We start from the raw sequence: 21,077 nt of genomic DNA on the forward strand, positions 1-21,077 counted from the left end.
TTGACAGTTTTCCAACGAATGAAAACCACGAACATGTTGATTTCCAAACACGGCTGCGAAATTTTTATTACCAATTTTAGTTGAAATTCAGTGATAATGGACAAATGTAAGGCTCTTACGAGTGACGTAACATCAGAAGTTTTGCAGAATGAGGTGAGAATTTGAAAATTTCTAAAAAATCATGACGTAAAATGATGAAATTTGTTTTGTAGGCGTCAAAAAGTTCCATTCTTTACGAGATTTTGTACTCCAAGAGGCTGCTAATTGAGCATGTTGAGGTCCTGGAAGAGTGTCTCTATGAGATTGAGAACAAAGAAGGTTATCATGAGAGGAATTACTTGAATGGCGTAACTGCTGGCGCTGGATTGTTGCTTTCGGGAGTGATGGCAGTCATGGGACGTCCTGGATTTTACATTTTACCGGTTGTGTCGACTTCGTATGCAGCAATGTACTTGGGAAAAGCGTTCCGAAGCTTCAGGATCAATAGAAATAAGGAATATTTGAGGGTTTTGTTGAGGAGTATCGAAGGATTTGAAAATATTATCAAGAAACACATCATTTTTTTCAACGAATTGCAACAATTTAAGACCAATTCACATGTGTAAGTGAAAATTCTTATAAGAAAATCAAAAAAATTCTCTTAAAAAATTTTTAAAATTTCAGGCCATCAGATGGAGATTTCGTCTCGACCTGCATTCAGTGCCTAAAAGACGTAATTTTAGTGGTTTATGACGGAATCAAGGAGTTGGAGACCGAATATACGATATCACACAAATATCAGCTGGTCTACGAGCCCATCGAGGAGCTCTGCCAAACGGAATATTTCACAAAAGATCCCGAAGAATTCACATCGAAAAACATCAAAGAGTTCCTGAACTTGTTCCTTCTCGTACAATCGCAATATTTAATGCGACTCGGTCTGATTGTTGCAACAGGTGATTGCGATGCGGATTTCATCAAGTACAACACACGAAATTTATCGCCTTTAATTGATGAGCAAACAAACAATTGCTTGTACAACTTTGACCTTATCATGTTTGTCGCGAGTCCGGAACAGGAAAATCATTCCTTCAAACATCTCGACAAAAATCGGGAGCTTCCCATGGATCTGCTGCGAGCTAAATCTTATTCGATGACTTTTGTACCGAAATTACTGGCTGTCACACACGAATGTGTTCGTCTCGATGCCTTGCTGAACACGCTAATCAACAAATACGACAACAAGGACCCCGAACAAGACGATTTGCACGAACTTGTGCCCGTGATGAACCAAATAGACTCCGAACTGGTAATGTGTCAGGATGAATTTCAGCGATTTTTTATCACGTTTCAGAAGTTTTTGAATCTCATACCGGAAGAAAAGCTCGTGGAGAAGAAAATTCTCGAGGATTCGGATGAAAAGTCCGTTGAACGGGTCGAACACGATTATCGTAAAGTAGGGGAAACTGCTTTTGGGTATCATGATGACTTTTTCGCGCTCGACGGGTTCGAAGATGAAGACGACGAAGGAGCCACTAAAGATAAAAATTCAAATTTGAATCAAGATGACGACCAAATCAACAGGAAAATTGTTAAGAAAACTTTTAAACCAGTACTAAAGCAGCTAAAAACGCGAATTGAACCGTTGGCGAACGACATGAAGGAACGCGAAAAGAAAGTTTTGACGGCAAAAGGGATCGAAGTCGAAGATTTGAATAAAACGCGCGATAGTGAGAGAGATTCCTGCAGCTCTTTATCCGAAATGTCGGAGGACGAGGAGTTAATGGCGAAAAAACGCACGAAAAAATCATCACAAAAATACAATGAAATGCGTGAATTTTTGGAACAGAAACAGCAATTTAATGTTTTTGGCTTTAAACCACCGGCGCCGGTACAATCAATGGTACAAGAGGATGTTATTGAATAAAATTCGGAAGTATTTTAGTAAATATTATCGTTTTTAATTATTTATTTAATATTTTATCAAAGAAAATGCTATAAATTTGTTGATTACAAACATTTTTGTATATTTTTATGCATTAAAATTAATTTTTAATGGAATTTTTTTTTATGATTAGGTACTTAATTTTTTCTGAAGATCTCGGATTTTTACGTATGAATTTTCCACTACTTAAAAAAGACACTTTTGCAGTCCAGAATAGTCAAATATCTCGTAATTCAATTAAAAACTATGAAAAAAAAATCGAAATCGTGCAAAAATCAAAATAAGGGAAGCACTTAAAAAAATCGTGTCTCAAAAAAAACTTAATTTCCATTCATTTTCCTGTATGGTTTCCCGCCATTTCGTTCCCACATCGAGTTGAATTCGTGTTCCAAGATCTCCGCACCGCGTTTTCTCGTCAAACCTGTTTCTTCCAAGCTCAATTCGCACATTTGCATGTCGTCGACGCCGGCAACGAGTAAAATTGGCGGTTTTTCGGCATGTAGCTCCATTTGTCGGGCTACATATTGACCATCAAAGTGCGCATACCACCATCCGCGTTTTGTGTTGTCGTTCGGATCGTTCGAGGGACGCACAAAGGGGATGCGGAAATAACGGTCGATCGATGTTGTGGTTGGAGCTTCGGGTTTGCTGGCGATTGCACGGGGAGGTGCTTTGGCGGCTAATGGAAAAAAAATGAGAAATTAATATTTTTTTTCAATTTAAACTGATGAAACTCAAAAATAAAATACAAAAATATTTTTTTAAATTAAAAAGTGAAAAAAATTGACAAATTATTACTAAATTAATCAATTTAAAGCTACCTACTTTTAAAAAAATTCCAAAAATTTAAAAAAAAATTAATATTTTTTTAATTAATTTTTTCATAAAAAATCGTAAAAATAAATTTATAAAATTATTCATTAGATTAAATTCTTTTTCAAAAATTTAAAAAAAAATTTAAATTTAATTTAATTCAATTTTTTTTAATTTAATTTTTTTTTTTAAATTAAAAAAAAAACAGAAAATTTTTAAAAATTTTTAATTTTTTTACATTTTTTTTAATTTTAAATTTTTAATTTTATTTAAAAAGATTTTCATTTTATTTTTGAGTTTCACAAAAAAAAAAATTAAAACTCACCAGCTTCCATGATACTCCTTGGCGCACGTTCATTCTCATCCATCGTCGTGCGTTTACGATTCTTCGCTTTCCATGCATGATAAACCTTCAAGCGGCGATGGAACTCGTGACGACATGCCTTGACCGGCGAAAAAAATTGGATTAAAAAAAATAGAAAAAAAAATTTCTAATAACTCACCTCGAGAAGCTCGATGTCACACGACGTATTAATTGCATCACGCAATTCCGAGTATTTCCACTTCGACAAGTCGAACTTTTGTTTGCCGACGAGTTGTTGTTGCGCCCTTATCTGTTCCGACCTGTAGACGAACGGAAAGAAAATCATAAAGAGAATGAAAATTTTTTCAGCAATTTTTATGCGAATCCAAATCCACAATTTTAACAAGAAAAAGGAAATTCGCCGCGGTAGATAATTCGTTACGACAAACATGCTTTCACCCGGAAGACAGAGGAAAAACTAAAATGTGATTTTTTTAATTGTTGTTAGTCGGTATTGTCTCTAAAGTATTGTTAGTAGTGTTACATATAAGTTTTAAGTGCATTACGGCAAAAAAAAAGATTAAAAAACACAGAAACATGCATAAATATGAGAACTTTCGTGACGTTCGGAAAGTACCTGATCAATCGATTTGAATTGCCAAGGCCAGTGGAACCGCTGAATCAGGAGAAAAAGTATAGAAAAAAACGTATAAACATTTTTTGTTTGTGTTGTGTGTATAAAACAATTTTTTTGAGTTGATCTCTCCCAAAAATGAAACTTTTTGATATTCACAAAACGAAAAAAGGTTCAAAACTTACTTCCGCATGAAGGTTGGACTTTCATCAATTTGTCCATTCGTTTCTTCAGCCAAACGCATTGCAAGCTCATGATCACGACGTTCTTGTTCCAATTGTTTTCGGTACCGTTGATCGTCTTGGGCTTCTTTTTCGAGTTGTTTCTAAAAGAAAAATTAATTAAAAAATTATTTTTCATAAATTTTCAAGAATTTTAGACTTACTTGAAGCTCCATTGCTGCTTTCATGTCTTCCTCTTCCAATCGGATTCGTTCCTGTTCTTCCTGTTTGCGACGCATTTCCATCTCTGCTTTTCTATTTTTTTACAAAAATGATTAAAATCCCTCTCAGGAATGAAAAAAATGCAAAAAATTACCTCTTTCGATCCTCTTCCTCTTGTTGCAACTTTCGTTGTTCCTCTTCTTTGGCTCGTTTCTCAGCTTCCATCGCTTGTTGGATTTTCCTTAGCCGTTCTTGCTCTTCGGCATTCTTCTGTTGTGCCAATTTCTGCTTCAACATGCTCATCTCCGAGTCCATTTTCTTCGCAATATCATCTTGAATGGATTTTATTTGATTTTGCGTGATTTTCGGATTCGATTTAATTTTCTGGATCGATCCGTCAATGAGTTGTTGGATTTCGTTGACACATTTTAGCAATTCTGCCTTGTCTCCTTTCAACTGATTCGCTAATTCCTCCATTTTACTGACATTAGCCTTCGTTTGACGAATATTGACGATTCCGCGATAACGGGGCTGATGTTGCTTTCGAACGAGATACCCACGAATCGTCTTCTGGAGCATCAAAACGCATTTGTTGCGGTATTTTATACGATTTTTGACTAAAAAATTTAAAAAAAAAAACTAATTTTGATTTTTTTAGTTGAAATAATGAGACTTACTTTTGATCACACTAATTGCACAATAAGCTGACTTGATCCAACGTGAACGCACCAACCACTTCTTGACATTCGCCACAATTGCACGCAAATTTTCCGGATCACTCTTCATGATACGATCAAATTCGACGAATTTTCCCGGTCTAAAGAACACTCGAGTGATGCCGAATTTGAAATCTTTGCTGTTTAACTTGAGCGAATGCAACATTGCCTCGCAGAAAGTACGTGGTTGAAGTTTTGCCAGTTCCGGCGGCAAGTATCCTTTGTACATGTTATAGAGCTCCGTGAAGGGTACACGTGACGGATATCCGTATTCCATGAGTTCCAACACGGAAGTTGTTCCAGAGCACTTTAATTGCGCCAGAGCCAAGCCTCCTTCGAAATCGTGATCCGTCATTTTGGAGTTTGGTTTGATGCAACGAATGAAATTTGTGCCATTCTGTTCCAATTTTTTCATCAAATCCCCAAGTTGCGTCTTAAACTTCGATCCGACTGAGATAAAGGACAACTTTCCTTTGGTACTTGAAGAATTTTTCGCTTCAAATAATTTTTTCAACAGCGGATTCGAGCATTCTTGCACCAAAGCTTCCAACGACGAGTGCAAGGCATCGTTATTTTTCTCAATAAACTGATTCGTGTTGTAACAAACGGCGCCGGCGAAATGTCGAATGAGGAAACCTTCTTCGTCGCGCAACGTTCGATGACTCTTGAGACGCGAGGCGCGCGGTAAAGAGATCCGGAAATGGCCTTGCCATTGTTTGTGTACCTCGGATGTGAAGTGATCGTATGACGGTTTCGGCAGTTTTGACTCTTCATCGAGCAAGGTAAAGACTCCCGTGGTCTTCGACTCGATCAGGTCGATGATGTCTTGGTTGTCCGTGAATTTGATCTCAGGTACGTTCAAACCTTCGCGCTTGTACAACTCCTGTTCGTGCATCAAAATGTTATCGTTGAAGAATTTCTGCAGTTTTTCGTTGCAATAATTGATGCAAAATTGCTCGAAACTGTTGACAGTGAAATATTCAAATCCAGCGATATCGAGGACCCCAATATAGAACGCAGAAGCTTGAAACGGAATATTTTGATTGATCAGAGCGACAATATGATCAAAAAGTCTTCCGTACAGCGCTTTTGCTAAGGCATCTCTCGCATTATTCGCTTCATGAACTTTAAGAGGCACCATGATGACAGTTCCTTTAATGCCCCCGCCTTTACTTTGCATGATCCTCGAAGTCAATGCGGTGCGCAGTTCAAACGTATCCAACCCAATTAACTTTGCGGAAATAGTTAAAGCTTGTTCTCCGTTCGTAGCAACGCGACATCCGCCTCTCGTATCGTCCGGATTCTCCTCAAAACGAATGTTGCCCAAATGCAAAACAGCAGCTACCAACGCATAAATTGAGTTTTTATGCTCGTCCGTGATCCCAAGACGAGAAAGTGCCTGATCGAGCTCCAAAAAGTCTTTGTAGTCATCCAACAAGGGATCTCGCAACGAACCTTGACTCAAGTGCGACTTGGATTTTTGCGAATTTGGGATAAGTTTATCCGTTTGACTGTTGGAGAAGTATTGATTGCATCCCGAAAGGATACGAAAATCGTCGGGATTACTCAAATACAGCTTTTCACGCAGCTGAGGCGGTGCTCCAGCACATAACATGTAAAAAACGTGATAATTTCGCTCCTCGGGGTTTTGCGTGATGATACGACTCTTTTCCAGCAAATAATGGGAGATGTGCCCACCGACAACTTGCCATTTTGGGTCGTAATGCACTTCAATAAACTTTCCGAAACGTGAGGAATTGTTGTTGCGTGTCGTTTTTGAGTTGCCAAACGCTTCCAAAATTGGATTTGCTAAAAATTTTAAAGAAAATTTCAGTTAAATTTGTTAAAATTTATTTTTTTCATGACTTACCATCCAAAATTTTCGTTTCTATCGGTCCCGCAGTCTTTGCCGACTCGCACAAATACCTAAGAATATACTTTGTACTTTCAGTTTTTCCCGTACCAGATTCACCGCTTACGATTATCGACTGTGACATCTTAAAAACTCGCATATCACGTACTGCTTTATCGGCTAATGGAATAAATTTCGTGTGATTCACTTTGGAAAATTAGAAAAAGTCAAAGGAAAAACTTACCAATCGCATAAACGTGTGGCGGCAATTCACCCAGTGACTTATTCTGATATTTCGTTATCGTTGTACTCGAATACAAGTCTTTAATTTCTTTGTATGGATTAACAGCTATCAATATATTTGCTACGAATGTCTGTGATTTGCAATGGAAAGTGAAAAAAAAAACGATAATTGACCGTGACTTTTGACATGACTGACAATTGATACTCACATAAATTTTGTCCTTGTAGTATCTATTTTTAATATTATCCAATAAAGTTGCTTCATTGAGGAACATCATTTCACCTGAAAGTTAGAAATTGGTAGAATTGATGAGAAAATTTTAAATAAAAGTGATGGAATGAGCTAAAATATTTCATTTTTTCTCACAAAAGTCAATAATTTTAAGTTAATTTGGCGAAAAATTATAAAATTTATTAAAAAATGGTGAAAATTCAGAATTTTTATATAAAATTTTTTTTTAAATTTTTTTACGAAAATTGTTAAATTTTTGCTGTTTTAAATTTAAAAATTATTTTTTCTGCGGTTTTGATTGAAAAAGTTCAAAAAAAGAATGGATGACAAAATGTTAATTAAAAGCGAAAAAAATGAGCAAAAATATTTTGAAACTTTGAAATTTTTTCATTAAATTGAATAATTTTTTTTATTTTTGTGAAAATTTGACAAAATTTTTTAAAGAAACATAAATTTTCTCTGAAATTTTTAAACTTTTCGAAAATTATCAATTTTTGACTCAAAAAAATTACTAATTAAAATTTATTTTTCCTAAAATTTTTATTAAAAAAATTGATAAATTTATTTAAAAATTTTAAATAAATAGTTTGTACCCAAATAGAAATTTTGACCATTTTTTTTTACTATTTCAGCCTAATTCATTAAAAATGCAAAAAAAACTTGCTTAATTGCGAATAATTTATCGATCTGTCACCTTTTGTCATCACGAAAGAAAGTAAAATTTCCATCGTGTGATGTCAATATCGAAGTCTAATCGATGTCTGTACGAACTTTAGTTGACTAATGATAATCTCTCCGAATATGGCTGAAGATAAACACTCGCATTACGCCTACGTTAATATTTGCTTGAATGACTCTCGTTCATATAAAACGTGATAATTCGATTATTAATATTGAATATTTTGTCAAATGAGAAAAAAAATCATGCTAAACAATCGTCTTGTAGGAGTTAATTTTTTTTAAACAATTCCATTCTAGACATTTTTTTTACATTTGATCCATTTTTAACGGTCATCACGATTTGCGTTCAACTTTCTTTTTGAGTAGATCACGATCGGATCGGGTCTATGCAGTTGTGTGGCAAGCAAAATTGCCCCAAATCCGCCGTTCGCGATGAAATTTGTAACAAAACGCGATATTAAATAATTCAATTTCACTCAAAAAGCTAGATATCGCGATGATTAGTGTAATCAGTATGATAAATAAAGTGCGCGGAGTGAAACAACAAATCGTCAGTCGGTCAATTTAAATGACCTTGGACTTGCATTTGATCCGCTACTCGACTTTTGTGAATTGTCTCGAATGAATCATGCCACGAATTTCAAGCAACGACGATTACAACGTAATTACAGTGATTATTTTGACGTCAATTTTATTGCTGCTGCGAATTCAACTTCGAACAAAGACGTTTCAAGACGTGCTAATTGATTGAAATTCAAAACAGACATCGATTATCCAACAAAATCTTAATGAATTCATTGACTTATGGCGATGCGCGAGCGATAAATCAATAAAGCAATCAAAGACAGGAAACTTACAGCTATCATCGTGATCCGTCTTGTCATTTTCACATGCCGGATAGATTTCGTCGAGTAAGCATTGGCGTTTGGGTGCCTTTCTATCCAGCGGTTGCACCTCGAATTCCTGCGCGCCCAATTCCGTGATTTTTCCTTTGACGTAGCCTTCGTGTGGGTCCCGTGCCCACACTAATTGCGAATCGACCATCATCGTTGTGAATTAATTTTGTTGCTCACCACTACGGACTACCAAGATTAATCTGAAAATTGAAGAGAAACAAAAAAAATTAAATAAAAAGTGAGAAATTTATGAAAAAATAATTTTTATTGTATGATGGTAATTAAAGTTTTTTTTTTGCTTAAAGTGGTTTAAATATTTATAAATTTCACTTGTTTGATGATTATAAAGTGCAAATGAGCGCGTAAAAGCTATGTAGATAAATAATTTGCTACAAGAAACGTTTTGTATGTTAAATCGAGGTGAAATGAAAGAGAAATGATTATTCACATAAAAATTAAACTTAATATAATCGTAATAGCCTTTAGCGAAAAATTAGATTGATTTTTCTCGGATGTGTATTAAAATTATTATTTCTAACCTCAATTTTTTGTTTGTTTACAAAATAAAAACATGTGTTCGATCTGTATGAAAGTGAGGTTAGATTTTTATTTTTTATTGTTTAAAATGATTTTTTATTCAAAAAAATTAATTTTGAAGCTTTTTCATTGAAATTATTCAAAAAACACTTAAAATATATTTAAGATCGACCTTTTTTAATTTAAAATTTAATTTTTTTCTCATAAATTGTACTTTTGAGATGAAAACAAATTTCTCATTGAGGCTCAAGTGTAACAAATACTTGCTAATAATCACTAAATGTACTTAATACTAAAAATTTCATATAATAAACACAAATAACACTCCATAAACATTAAATTAGCTTCATAAAACAGCTAAAAGTCACCGTAAACGAGTGCATTTAACAAAAAATTTCCATTGTACTATATTTACTATTTTTAGCCAAGTCATAGACGATTCAATTATCAACCGTAAAGCGATTATTGTTTCTTAAAAAAATATTAGCTACCATTATAAATTTACTAATGAACTCATCATTTCTTTATTTTTTTTTAAATCTAAAAAAAAATCGTATGTTGAACACTTTTTTCCGCTTGATCAAAGACAATCACTTCTTTATTTCTTTAAAATCTAGGTACTAAACTTTTGTTTCGTAAATTTTAAAGACATTCAACTTTTCTTCATTTCATTTCAACAAAGACAATTCGAAATCAGGTTAGAAAAAAAAAGTTTAATAACCGAAACCTTTTTATTGCTTCATTACTTACTCGCTTACTCATACTTTGTGAGAATTTTTCCTGCACATGAGAATTTCAAGCGACGAAAAAAAGATAAGATTAGATAAGAAAAACGACGAACAAGTGATGTTAATGTCAAAAATACGATCGGAATGTTTGTTCAAGTGGCTTTCAATCAGCTGACAAATGCGAAATTCTACAAGGTAATTTCTTTAATTTACTTTACTTTAATTTTTTATGGTTTCCCTATGGTTTAAAAAGATTATTAATATGTACAAGTTATGAGCAACTGGTGAATTAGCACTGCCCAATGTTGTTGATGATGTAAAAAGTAAAACCTTTCGTGTTTGTAGCTCGATTGTGTGTGACTTTTCTGAATAAATATAATTATTATTAGCCGGTATTGTATTATTTATTTTTTTTTTCGAAGCAAAGTTTCGTTTTGTATTATTTTTATTTTATTATTATTATGTGAAGAAATATTTTTACACACCACATATCATCGTCAGTCGTCATTATTTAACAAATTGTAAGTTATTCTATTTCGTAATGTATTTATTTTGCGAAAAAAAACTAATCTTGGTTGCGTGTGTGTGCTTTTGTTTTAATAAAATTAAGTAAGTTACGGAAAAATATTTTTTTTAAGACAAAGTAAACCCGAGTTCTCGCAATTAGACACAAAGAACTCCAACAAGTTGCCTTTTTTGGACACATGCAATAAAATTAGTTGGCGTAGGTGTTCGTTGTTAGTTCAAAAAAAATTATTTGTTGTAAATAATTCTTACAAATGAGTGATTCCCGAGCCATATTTGAATGAAACTGAAAGAAAGAAAGAAATGAAGATACAAAAAAAAATGTACGTGCGGGAAGTGATACATTTTTTCTACTTCGTTTCATCCTCTAATGGTTCAACTACGCGACTCAAGGAAAGTTTAGCGACCATAACAATATGAAAACATGAACCACTCACGCTAACGATGCGCAATTGTCATGATTTAAGATCATCAAAGAAACATTTTTTGTGTAACTTTGGTAATTTTTTAAGTGAATAGTAATTGAATGATGTCACAATTATTTTATTTTATTGTAGGTACAAGTCGGCGAATGTCGGTCAAATTTACAGAGAAAGACTTAAATCCACGAGGTGTTTGTGATTTATGATTGTTGTGTGCTATTGAGTACCCCTATGTTTATAACTGATATCATTAATTTACATTTTTTATGGTTGTTCTTCACCGCAGAGTGAGCTCAAACGATAGATAAATGTGCAAGAGACCGAGACAAGTGAACCTGCAGCGGTCAAGTTTCTTACAAAATGAAGTTATTTTAGGTAAGTTTGGACAAGAATTTTTACAGGAGAAATTATGAAAATTATTTTAGTAATTTTTCATGGTTTTTTAATTAAAATATCTAATTGTCAGCAATTTTTTCGATATATTGATTAATTAAATTATTTGTTATTTAATTTTTAATAAAATTATTGTAGAATTTTAAAATAAAAAAAAAATTAAAAATATTTTTAAATATTTAATTATTAAATTTAATTATTTAATTAATTATTTTTCTTATTTAACTTTAATTATTTTATAAATATTTTTTTTAGAAAAAAAAATTAAAATACTGTTTCATTTAAAAAAAAAATTATGTTATCTGTAAGAAATTTTTTATATCACTTTTTGGATAATAAGAAAAAAATAAAAAAAAATATTTTTAATAAAATTAAATAATTTAATAAATTTTGTCCTATTGAATTTCAGAATTTTTAAATGAGACAGTGGATAATAAATTTTAAATAAATTTATTATTTTTTTATTTTTTAGTATAAATAAAAATTCACAAATTAAATATAAGAAAAAAAAATAATTTATAAAAAATAATGAAATTAGTTAAAATATTTTAATTATTTTATTCTTAATTTATTGAAATTTAATATACAATTATTTTTAAAAAATTATTTTTTTAGATCGACTTTTTCGTTTAATTTTTTTTTTTAAATTTAGTAACAATGGGTTAGCAATTTTTATTTAATTTTTTTCTTTTCCTATTTATTTTTTTTATTTTGTTTACTTTTTTTTTAGAAAAAAACGAAGACAAGGAAAAACCTGAAAACTCCAATTTCCTGCACTTAACGATCAAACAATGGACAAATCGTTACTCATGTGTGACAAAACAAAAATTGTCACGAACCACACCTGTACCATGTTATGCAATCGATTTTTGTCTCCCCTCAACATTTTTCCTGTTACGTCGCAAGCAACTACGACAACGCGAACATCAACAAAGTCATTAAATTGATCGGAAAAATTGACATTGAAAGAACGCAAGAACGCGCGGGGCTTGTCTTCTTTCCTCGGTCACGTTTCAAAACGTGTTTAATATGGCAATAATAACAAAGTAATAACAGAAGACTGGGAAGAGAGACCAAAAAGAAATAAACTTGAACAAATTTTATGGAAAGTAGATACATTCTCATTTACCTTAATTTTATACTATTATCTGCTGCGTTTGTGAATAAGAAGCGAAAAAGAAGTAAATTGAATTTCTTTTTTTTAAAGCGAAACAACTTGCTGCTTGTTGCTCAAACACGGACATGATAAGATCATTAAAAACGACGTCAACGATAACAACGACGACGAGAGAGGAATACTAGAAGAAAGTGGTCTTTTAAAGGAAAAAAATCACGGTAGAAGTGAAATTTTCTTGCTTACGAACAAGTTTTCAGCAGAAATAGTCATCATAAGCAATGCAATTCTAGTTTCTCGATCACGGTAGTACGTTAGTGACACACGACTGCGATGAAAGTTATGTTGGACTACATTTCTCGTAATTTATGTTTTGCAGCGAAAAAAAGTTGTGTTCCGTCTTCTATTGTTTTTAAATTATATTGCAGAAGAGAAAACAAGGAAAATGCATTTCCGACTAAAATTGTCATAAATTTCAATTTTTTTTTTTGGATCGACGACCAGGTTTCTATTGGATTTGCGAAGGCCATAAAAACAGCAGGAAAAAGGGCGTAAACTAGCGTTTCTAATATTTTTTCACGCATGGTCGTCAGAATCTTTTTTTTAATAATAATATTCAATGCAATAACGAGCCTACAATTAAAATATATGCAAAAATCGCGAAACTGGTTGGAAATCAAGAAAAAGTGCTTTGTTCATGCCAAGTAAATGCTAATTACTGCCTTTGGGTGTTTAATTTTCTGCATTTTTTTTTTTTTTTTAATCATTAAAATGATTGATTTTCATTCCACAATGAATTTTTTTTGCGAAAAAAAAGATTTCTCACATTTTGTCGTCAATGCAACTCAAACATCCATGAAATGTGGTTTTCAATTGTTATTTCATGTGACAGAGTTAACATTTAACATTACATTAACGGGAATCCGCGTGACACAGTTGCTTGTATGTTTCTCTTTTTTTTTGTCAAAGACAAACAAAACATAACAGAATAATATTGAAAACAGCTAGTCGAGCATAAATGTCATAAAAAAGTGCAATGCTGGCTTGAATGTCAGTAAGTGCAAACAAAAGAAGATTTTTTTAATTAATACGAGAAAGGCTGATGCAAATTTATTTTGTAATTTTTATAAATTTTATAATATTTCTTAAAATTATTAATGAAAAAAAATTATTTAAAATTTATTTTTTAATTTAAATAAATTTATTTAATTTTTTTTAATTAAAATAATTAATTAATTAAAAAAATTATAAAAAAATGAAAAAATAATTTTATTCAAAATTTTTAATTAATAATTTTAATTTTTTTTAAATTAACCTTTTGAAAATATTTCTAACCAATTTCTAATAAATTTTGAGTTTTGATATGAATTTTCTTCTTCAAATTAATTTTCGATTTTTTATCATTTAAAAAATAATCAAATTGTAGGTGAATAATTTTTGAAGAACAAATCCATGCCAAAATGCAAAATTATAATTTTTTTTTTTTTATTTTTTTTTAATTTAAAATAAATAAATTTATTTTTGAAATTAATAAATGAAAATTATTAAAGTTGTTAAAAATAAGAAAAAAAAAAAATAAAAAATAAAAAAAAATTTTTTTCTTAAAAACCTTTTTTAACCAAAAAAAAAAATTTTTTTTTTTTTGAATTAAAAGTCAAAAATAAATTTGTATCAACCTCACATGCACAAAAAGATGGGAACAAAAGTCCCACAACTAACTATCCCACTTCTACTTTGTCTGACGAGCGACGTCGATATGATGTTAAGCAACACACACACACACCTCTCAACGACAGGCCTTTTAATGAATGAATGAATATTTTATGGCATTATTGCAGAATTTTGCAGAGAGTTGAACTTTTTATAGGTCATGATTGATTGCTGCTGCTGCTGACTGAACAAGAGTGGGTAACATAACAAAAGAAGGCACCATAATAGGAATAGTATTGCATGTCAAACAACTACGACGATGACGGGAACGAAATTGATTTGTTTACCTATTTAATATTTTTATTTTGCCATTAAGTATCATCATTATTTTGAACAAATTGGAAAAGTTTTGCACGAAACCCAATTTGCTTTGACAACAAAAATATCCTCAAGCATCACCCAGATACGAAATTCTTGCGCAATGCTAATAATTGGCGAGATACGTAATCATCGTAGATGCACTTTAATGCATCCTCTTGCACAAAATAAATACTCGGGAGAAAAAATTGATAACTACGAGCGATTTCAAGGTCATAATTTTTTATCACAAGCAATTTTTTTTTAATAAATTTATTCTTATAAGAATTCCTCATGCAAAAATCCAATTAGATTTTAATAAAAAGTGAAACGTGACTTTCTATTCTTTCACATGTCTTAAAACAAAAAAAATCTCTGATTAAATGTTAATTTCACTCGCAAGACGCGTGTAGCTAATTCATCACACAAACAGCATGACAGGAAAAAAAAGAAAGACACGAGCATATTTTAAATGGTTCAAAACAATAAAAGATTTGTATAAATTAGACAATGCGTTGCGGAGAAAAAAAACGACATAATAAGTGGAAAACTGTTTTCACCTTTTTAGCATCGATGTAAGAGACTCTGTGTGTATGTGTAGCGGTTGTCTTCTCTCTTATATGGTCAAATAAATACGTTCCGTTTTTTTTATGAATAAATTTTACAGTTTCTTTGTGGGTTTTCTTTGTAAGTTACTTTTTTTTAACACTCTTAAATTTTCACTGTTACACTGCTGACTTGACTGTTTTATTTCATTATTTTTATTTAGATTATTTTTTTTTTCGTGTATCTGCTTTATAATTGTTACACGTTGTTACGCTTCGTTAATTGCTTTAGTATGCAGCTCTCTTTGCAACATTAGCATATTTCTTCTAACTTTTTTATTTTGTTTTTTCCCTTCTTTTTTTTCACTTTAAATCTTTTTTTTTTGTTTTTATTTTGGTTTAAATGGACTGAAAAACATAATAATATTAAATATAATTAAACCCATATGTTTAAATAAAATTAAAATAATATTTTTTTTTTATGTATTCACTAATTTTTTTCTATTTTTCTTTTTTTTCCAGGAAATATTTTTTACACAATAATAAATAAAAATAATAATAAATAACGACAAATCCAATAATAATGACCTATTTCATGTTATAGAAGCGCATTATTGGATAACAAAACAATATATCACTCTCGCTCACTTCACTCCAAAGACTGTCTTGTTGCACATTCAAAACTGTATTTTTTTCCTATTATTATTTTTATTCTTGAAACATCAACAATATATGCGTCAACATATACAGTTAATTTTTTTCAACTACACTCGGGTACTGTACTTGCTTGATATAATAATAATAAATAATATTATTGTAAATAATACGAATATAAAAAAAATCCACGAATGCACAACTTTACCGGATGAAAGTCAACACTCAACTAATGAATGAATCACCGTCCACAAACAAAGTATACCTTTATGGAATAGATGATGAGATGGTTATGTATATTTATTATTATTTTAGTATTCACTATGGAAAAATTATTTCAACCTGAGCGCTTTTTCGTATTGTTTTACTACGACGAAAGAGGTAAAGACCATCCATTATGTACAATTCCCATATGTTTGTGGGGAAAATATGTTTCTATATACAACAAGTAGATAGATAAGTCATTAATGAATGTACTTTTTTATATGGGCAAAAATATTAAATGCCGGTTAATTAATGTTAATAATGAAAATTTTGATAAACTTTGATGAAAATTCACTTTTAAAAGTACTTACTTGCAATTTTTTGTATAATTTATACCATTTTTAGGTAAAAGACAGGAGAAATTAACAAAAACACGACACAGTTTTAAAGGTAAACAATTTTCTGTGGATGTCCCGTGAATGGTAACCCCTTGAAGGTTTGATGAATGAAATGTGACATGGTTTGTACATGATGTCTTTGCATTAGGAATGGGGATTGTAATAGCTCGGGTTCTCGAGTTTCTTATAAAAATTTATATTTTCAATAAAAAATAGGTTAAAAAATAATTTTTAAATATAAAAATATAAATAATTAATTAAAATATAATTTATTTTAATATATTTTAAGTAAAATTTAATAAAATAATAAAAAATAATTAACGATATTTTTACCGAATATCAAAAAAATCCATGTACGAACCTCTTACAGCAAATAAATGAGGAGTAAAATAATGTTAAAAGTTTTCCACAAGTTTTTACAGGCCGGAAAAACAAAACAAAATAAAATATAGTGAATTTGTGTTTTAATTAAATTAAGTTAAAAGTGTAAATATTATATTAAATTTGTAAGTAATAATTTTAAAATAATTTTTAAGTATAAAATAATGTTTAAAAAGTTAAGAAAAAATTTATTATTTAATGATTTTATTATTGATTGATTTTCCTTTGTATATTTTATTACATAAATTTATTGTTTTAATATTAAAAGTTAAATAAAATATATTTTTAATACAAAAAAAAATATTTTGTTTTTTTATTTAATTTAATATAATTTATGAATTTTTGATAAAATTAAAAAAATAAATAAAGGTAAGGAATTTTCCAAACATCAAAATGAGTCATCATTGAAATTTCCAGAGCTTTCAATACATTTATTTACAACTTCTTTAGTCAGTCACTCAGATACTGGCAATAAACATTACATTATTTCTCTTTTTTTTTTGTTTCATCCAATGAATTTGTATAGTTTTGTTGCCATCTTCAATGATAAAATATTTGTTTCTCTATTTATTTTCTCGACAAATGGAAATTTATTACACAACAAATATTAAATAAGGTGCATTAGTGTGGCGTGTACGGGATTCCGATGATGTTCTCGTATATATGTAGTTTACATTCTTTTCACAAGTAGAGAGCGATGAGCATTAAATATAAATACGGCAAAAAACATCGCAATAAATAAGTTACATAAATTATGGATGTTGTAATTTTAAAGAAAGAAACAAGAAATTATGTGCTTTATTCTCGAAATAATTTCCGATTTTTTTCTTTTTTTGCACTGACTTGACTTGATGACCTAGTTGGTGAATTTATTTATCCTTTTTATTGGATTTGCACAAATTTACGGTATAATTTTTATTATATTTATTTATATTTTTTTTGCAAAGTTATTTAACTTGTGACCTACTTTTTAGTGCGAAATAAAAGAAAACCAGACGTCTTTCATCCTTCTTAGTTTTATTTTTTTTTCATGTGTTTGGTATGTCACAAAAACAGTCAAGAAAACTAATTTAAAAACTTCTGCGAACAAAACATGCAGCACATTTATACGAGGAACGTGTATTTCGGATATCATGAAAAAAGGAGAACTAAACGTTCTTATCTTAAGAATACATGAACGGAACATGTTTGGAGGCGATACACCTTCCTTCGTTGATTATGCACTTTTGGAGCGACATGAAAAACGAAGGAAAAACAAAAAAAAATGCAATTTAATCATGAATCAACATACAAATCGAATACACGTAACTTATTACGAAAATCTTATTTCTTGTATAAATAAATGTTGGAGCGATGTACAATATTGGGAAACTCAATAGAGAAGTCCTTTGGCAAGAATTGTAAATTTCTTTGTTTCGTCTGGTTTTGAAAGGAAAGCAGTAAATAGTAATCATAATACGATTGTTCAACATGCGAAGCAAGGTTTGTGGTTGTAAGAAAATGGCAGAAAACTCCTTCCTGTTTTCAATCAGGTACCTGCCACACGTCGTCGTATTGAAATGCAGTTTGGCATACTAATCATCGGCAGCGTGCAACGAAGTAATTATAGTTTGGACGGTTTTCGATTAGGTTTAGGGTTGCCGTCGTTTTTGTTTCGAATTCTTCAGTAATTTTCAATTTTTTGTTGAAAAGTTTATTTTTGACCAAAACCTAAAAAAGATAAAAAATAATTAAAATTTGTTTAATAAAAAAAATTAAATTTTGTTAAATTTTTTAAACAAATTTTTGGATTTTATGATAAATTATTTTAAAATTTAATTTTTTTTTGAATAAAAAATCAAACTTTAAAAAAATTTTTAAAAAATTAAATTTTAAAAATAGAAAATGGATAAAAATAAAAATTTTTAATCAATAATAATGAGAAAAAATCATAAAAAAAAATTTAAAAGAATAACTGATATAAAATTTTTAAAAAATTATAGGATTTCTAAGTAACTTAGGTGAACAGAAATTTTTTAAAAAATTAAAATTTTACTTTAATTTAGTTTTTTATTTAAAAATTTAATTAAATTAAAATTTATTTTAATTAAACTTTTAATATAATTTAATTTTTTTAAAATAAAAATTTAAATTTTGGACAAAATCAGTTAAGGCCGCTCCAAATGAAAATCAAAAATAAAGTCCAAAATTTTTGAAAATAAAATGGGGGGGGACGCAAAATAAAAAAAAAACTTTGAAATACTTATTTTCATTTTTTGTTGTTTTTTAATAATCTTCTTTAAAACTTTCAAATTAAAAAAAATTTAATAAAAAAATGAAAAATTAAAATTTCATTTGTCAAAAAAATTGAAAAAAAATTCAGTAATTTTTGACAAAATTTAGAGAAGAAATTTAATATTTTTTCAAAACAAAAATTAAAAAAATTGAAAATTTTTTTGGAAAATGTCTTGAAAAATTATGAAAATACAACAAAAAACGATCAATTTTGATGAAATTTTTATTTTTTTTTTATTTTGCCCCATTGGATTTTTGACTTTTAAAATGGGGCATCGGACTTTATTTTTAATTTTCGTTTGGAGCGGCCTAAAAGGCAATAATTTCTTTAAAAAATTTCTAATTTATGTGAAAAAATGTTAATAATATTTTTTTAAAAAATTCAATAATTTTTTATATCTTTTAAAATTGATGTAAAAACATGCAAAACTGTCGGAAATTGTAAGAGAAAATATTTTGAAAATTTTTTAAATTGAAAAATATTTTTTATATTCGTATCATCGTATCTCTTCATCGAAAATTATTCAAACCGAAAAATCTTGAATTTGATCTAAAAACTTACCAAATTTTAATATTTTTCAAAAAAAAAAACTTTTATTTTTGAAAAGCCTCTAAAATAACGTTAATGAGAAAAAAAACTTTAATTTCGATTTTAAAATCCTCTAATATGCCTCCAATTGCATTTTAAAACTTACTTGAGTGACAAAGACATCTCTCATGCGATTCAACATGATATAATACCGTCTTGATGATAATAATATCAAATTGCGGTGCTTGCATTAAAACCACACAGTGCAAGAACTCAGCTGCAAATGAAAACATATTGAACAAAGATTTTCATGTCATTACACCAGGCATGCGACCATCTTTGTGCCACACATACGAAAAAGGAAAATTCCTTGATGATTTTATGAACATTTTAAATATATTTTGTTATTCACAGACAACGACGACGACTCGACTGTGAAGTGTCTCAGGTGACTTCAACTGATTCCATTTTTCAGTATATTATCTATGAATTGTTATTACTGCTTCTCCGTTCCGTTCCTTCAGTCAATCGATCGGGTGGTATTGGAAACAAAAGGCATGCAAACCGCACGTAATGCAATGCATTTTTACTACTGGGGTTAACACGTTGTCTGAGCAACGAACTGCATGCCGTGCCTGAAAAGAATGCGAAATTAGTGATGTTCCTTCGTATTAACACGTGCTCCGTGGGTTTTGATTGTACTTTGATTATCACCCGTTGCAAAATTGTGCTGATTGGAGTTCATTTTCGAAAAGGAAATTACGAAGAAATTACCACCGATAAATACGAGTTTGGTCAGTTGGATTTTTCCTTGGCTTGACCTCATATTTCTGCATGAAATTCCATTTTTAGAGAGAAACGTGCCCAATTCCCTCCCAAAAGCACAATTGAACCAGACAAAAATCCAGCACACACAATATGCTCTAAATTTTTCAACTAAACTCATTTAAAATGCATGCATGAAAAATATTTTTCCATGTTCCTTAGGAATATTGAGGAGAGATGCATAAATCAGCAAAATTCATAGCTGCCTTGAGAGATACGCGAACGGAGCAGAAAACTAAGCATTTTCTCATGTTAACGCGTAACGAAAGGAGAAAAAAAGGAAAAAATCTAAACGACAATCAAGCCTGATTTTTTTTTATTTCATAACAAAACAAGACAAAAGTATTGAATTTTATTAAAAAAAAAAAAAAGAATTTTTTAAAAGAAACAAAAATAAGGAAAAAGGCGAAAATCATGATAAATGGGCCAAAGAGCAATGAACGTATTTTTACCAAAGAGTGCAATATCCCGGAAAAGGGATTGTTCTATTTAAGATATTCAAAAGAGATTTGTCGTATTTTTTTTTGTTCCGTCTTGAATTGAATTTTTGTCCAATTCAAGTATTCTTATCAAACGAATTTTTTCTTTGTTTCTTATCAGTTTCTTGTCCATGTTTGAATAAATTGAGTTTTGACCAGTTACAATGCAAATATTTTTTTCTGGTCTTACCTACATTTCTTTCCTTTCAAATTCACTTGAAGAAACATGAAAAAGGAAGTTTTGAATTTTATATTTTTTTTTTTGCGAAACAGGCCGTTTGATAAATAAATGAATAAGTAAATAAATGAAAAAAAAAATTGTTTCTTTTCTTTCGTTCATTTGAATGAGTGAATGAACATCTCCGACAAGACATAACATAACAA

The 21,077-nt window shown here is 30.1% G+C and overlaps 2 protein-coding genes across 6 annotated transcripts; one reads left to right on the top strand and one right to left on the bottom strand.

Moving 5' to 3' along the window:
- Window positions 1–21: 21 nt before the first annotated feature.
- Window positions 22–2,027, top strand: LOC134837136 (uncharacterized). The gene is made up of 3 exons (XM_063852474.1): window positions 22–153; window positions 213–601; window positions 664–2,027. Exons 1-3 carry the CDS (start codon window positions 97–99, stop codon window positions 1,904–1,906), a joined length of 1,689 nt encoding a protein of 562 aa, XP_063708544.1. The 5' UTR covers window positions 22–96; the 3' UTR covers window positions 1,907–2,027.
- LOC134837132 (myosin heavy chain 95F) lies at window positions 1,925–16,271 on the bottom strand. Of its 5 annotated transcripts, none has more exons than XM_063852465.1 (14): window positions 15,598–15,802; window positions 14,965–15,357; window positions 8,640–8,878; window positions 7,079–7,152; window positions 6,871–7,000; window positions 6,645–6,806; window positions 4,736–6,583; window positions 4,213–4,675; window positions 4,061–4,151; window positions 3,861–4,000; window positions 3,679–3,717; window positions 3,241–3,361; window positions 3,063–3,180; window positions 1,925–2,603 (listed from the first exon to the last, which is right to left on the bottom strand). In XM_063852465.1, the coding sequence occupies exons 3-14, from the start codon at window positions 8,827–8,829 to the stop codon at window positions 2,245–2,247; spliced, it is 3,735 nt and encodes a 1,244-aa protein (XP_063708535.1). In that variant the 5' UTR covers window positions 8,830–8,878; window positions 14,965–15,357; window positions 15,598–15,802; the 3' UTR covers window positions 1,925–2,244. The 5 variants fall into 5 exon arrangements, with proteins under 5 accessions (XP_063708535.1, XP_063708534.1, XP_063708536.1 ...); XM_063852464.1 differs by having other exon boundaries at window positions 15,538–15,802; XM_063852466.1 differs by lacking the exons at window positions 14,965–15,357; window positions 15,598–15,802 and adding an exon at window positions 16,179–16,271.
- Between the last annotated feature and the right edge of the window lie 4,806 nt (window positions 16,272–21,077).

Source organism: Culicoides brevitarsis, chromosome 1, assembly GCF_036172545.1.
Source record: "Culicoides brevitarsis isolate CSIRO-B50_1 chromosome 1, AGI_CSIRO_Cbre_v1, whole genome shotgun sequence".
NCBI lineage: Eukaryota > Metazoa > Arthropoda > Insecta > Diptera > Ceratopogonidae > Culicoides > Culicoides brevitarsis.

What these genes read in the sequence shown, in the direction of transcription:
- LOC134837136 (XM_063852474.1), top strand. Translation starts at nt 97, where the DNA reads ATGGACAAATGTAAGGCTCTTACGAGTGACGTAACATCAGAAGTTTTG. An exon ending in CAGAAGTTTTGCAGAATGAG is followed by an intron (nt 154 to 212) that starts GTGAGAATTTGA and finishes TTTGTTTTGTAG; the next exon opens with GCGTCAAAAAGTTCCATTCT. An exon ending in TTTAAGACCAATTCACATGT is followed by an intron (nt 602 to 663) that starts GTAAGTGAAAAT and finishes TTAAAATTTCAG; the next exon opens with GCCATCAGATGGAGATTTCG.
- LOC134837132 (XM_063852466.1), bottom strand. Translation starts at nt 8,829, where the DNA reads ATGATGGTCGATTCGCAATTAGTGTGGGCACGGGACCCACACGAAGGC. An exon ending in GAGGAAGAGGATCGAAAGAG is followed by an intron (nt 4,152 to 4,212) that starts GTAATTTTTTGC and finishes GTAAAAAAATAG; the next exon opens with AAAAGCAGAGATGGAAATGC. An exon ending in AGTCCAACCTTCATGCGGAA is followed by an intron (nt 3,718 to 3,860) that starts GTAAGTTTTGAA and finishes CTCCTGATTCAG; the next exon opens with CGGTTCCACTGGCCTTGGCA.